General features: G+C 66.7%; 1 protein-coding gene across 1 annotated transcript in view; it reads left to right on the top strand.

Moving 5' to 3' along the window:
* Window positions 1-52: 52 nt before the first annotated feature.
* The window catches only part of NCLN (nicalin), a gene marked incomplete at its 5' end in the record, with an annotated part of 12,298 nt that continues 10,387 nt past the window's right edge, over window positions 53-1,963 (top strand). The window contains one exon of the mRNA XM_021707735.1: window positions 53-260. Within this exon, the coding sequence (XP_021563410.1) occupies window positions 53-260 (208 nt within the window). The remainder of the gene's footprint in view (window positions 261-1,963) is intronic.

Raw genomic sequence — 1,963 nt, 5'->3', positions numbered from 1 at the left:
GCTCCTTGCGTGCCCGAGGGCCCCCTGGCCAACGGTCCCCTCCTGTTTCCAGCTGGCCTCACCCTCTCAGGCCCCTCCGGCCTCTCTGGCCGGTGCCACACCGGCCCAGACTCGTCCCCTGACCCGTGTGCGGCCCCCCCCACCCCTGTCCCTGGAGCTGCAGCCTGCAGGCTCGAATGCCCCTGTGCAGCGTCTGCGAGGCCAGCAGCCACCCCAGGCTCCCCCATGCTCCCAGTCCAGCGCCCAGATCCAGCCCCCTCGTCGAGGGGCTCCCGGGCTCTGGGGTCTCTCTGGTCTCTGCTCATCAGCAACATGTCCAGGATCGCGGAGCTGGGCCTCCCCGCCCCGGTGTCCTTGGCTGTGGCTGCCTCCTGATGCCCTGGGACCCGCCGGCCCTCCCCGCCCCAGACACAGGTTCCCGTCTTCCCATTTTCCAGGATGTATCTTTGTAGAGTTGGGGTCTTGCTGTGTTGCCCAGGCTGGAGTACAGTGGCGCCAGGGTAGCTCAGTGCAGCCTGCAACTCCTGGGCTCGAGCGAGTCTCCTGCCTCAACCTCTCGCGTAGCCAGGACTAGAGGTGTGCAATACCACGTCCAGATGATTTCATCACTTTGTTGTGGAGACGGGGTTTCACTGTGTTGCCCAGGCTGGTCTCGGACTCCTGGGCTCAGGTGATCCCTCCTCAGCCTCCCAAAAGCGCTGGATTTACAGGCATGAGTGCCATGCCAGCCTTTCCAGGATTTCTTGAGGGTCTCTGACTCTGGCTCAGTTTCCTCCCAGACCCTCCCCGGTCCGGATCCCGCAGCCCAGCCCCTCCCCTCTCTTGTGGGCCTGACCCCAGGCCCACCTGGCTGCCTGCTCTTGTCTGACATTCCAGAACCTTCTGCCTTCGGTTTTCCTCCTTCCAGCCTGACCCTTGGGTTGCTGAAGGGCCTGGTCGCACCTTCCCATGCAGGAGATTCCTCCGCTTGAGCCCGGGTTCCCTGGGACAGGCCCTCCTGAGACCTCCCAGGTGCAGCCTGAGATGGAGTCCCCAGACGTCCCCGGCCTGGTCTCACCCCAGGTTAAGTGGTTCCCGTTTAGAGCAGGGGTTGCCAGGCCAGGGATGCTCATTGGTGCCTGGTGTGGAGGGCAGAGGCCAGGGATGCCCTCAGGGGCACCCATCCATTGTCCACAGGCCCAGGAGGCCCTGGCTGAGGTCAGTCTCCCCAGGCTCCCGGGGTGGCCAGGAGCCCCCGTACAGGGGAGGTGCTTGGCCACTTGGTGCTTCCTGGGGAGGCCCCGCACCTGGGACTCGAGACCCCCGCCTCTGCGAGTCCTTGGCCAGTGCTGGTGCACCCCGCCATCCACAGTCCTGGAGCCTTACTCAGGCCTCTGGCCCCAGCCTCTCGGTGTGGTCGGGGTCCTCTCCCCTCCCGGCTGCCCAGGAGTTGGGCTGGTGGTGTTGCCCAGGCTGAGGCTCTGTGACACCCTGGCTACCCCTGCTGGCTTGTGGAGCCGCCCTCCGTTTCCCCACAGGCCCTCCTTCCTTCCCTGGGGCTGCCATGTCCTTCCGCCCTCGGCCCCTCCCTCCCTTTTCTCGGCCTTCCCCCTCCATCCTGAGATCCCTCCTGCAGGCCTCTGCGGGGTGGGGGGACCCGGACCCGCATCTCACAGACCCTCCCTGGGAAGGCCCCTGGGAGAGGAGGGGCTCGGGCGCGGCCCTGCCCAGCCCAGCCCAGCCTTGAGGCTCCCCTGCAACTGGGCATGTGCCACTCCGGACGCTTCCAGGCTGCGTGGCCTCCCACGCTCAGTGACACTGTGGGAGCCCCAGGATGGGCTCCGGGGAAGAGCACACCCCCTCCCGGCTGCCAAGTCACCCAGCGCCGGTCCTGGCTCCCCGCCGGCTCCTTTCCCAACTTCCTCCCCTGTTCCGAAATGGTGTGATCTGGCCGGGGTGTGGCTGCACCAGCCAGGGAGTGGCT

Source organism: Carlito syrichta, unplaced genomic scaffold (genome assembly GCF_000164805.1).
Source record: "Carlito syrichta isolate Samal-C Ts95f unplaced genomic scaffold, Tarsius_syrichta-2.0.1 Scaffold123638, whole genome shotgun sequence".
NCBI lineage: Eukaryota > Metazoa > Chordata > Mammalia > Primates > Tarsiidae > Carlito > Carlito syrichta.
Note: the sequence above shows the minus strand (reverse complement) of the source record. Positions and strands in the feature narration are given on the sequence as shown.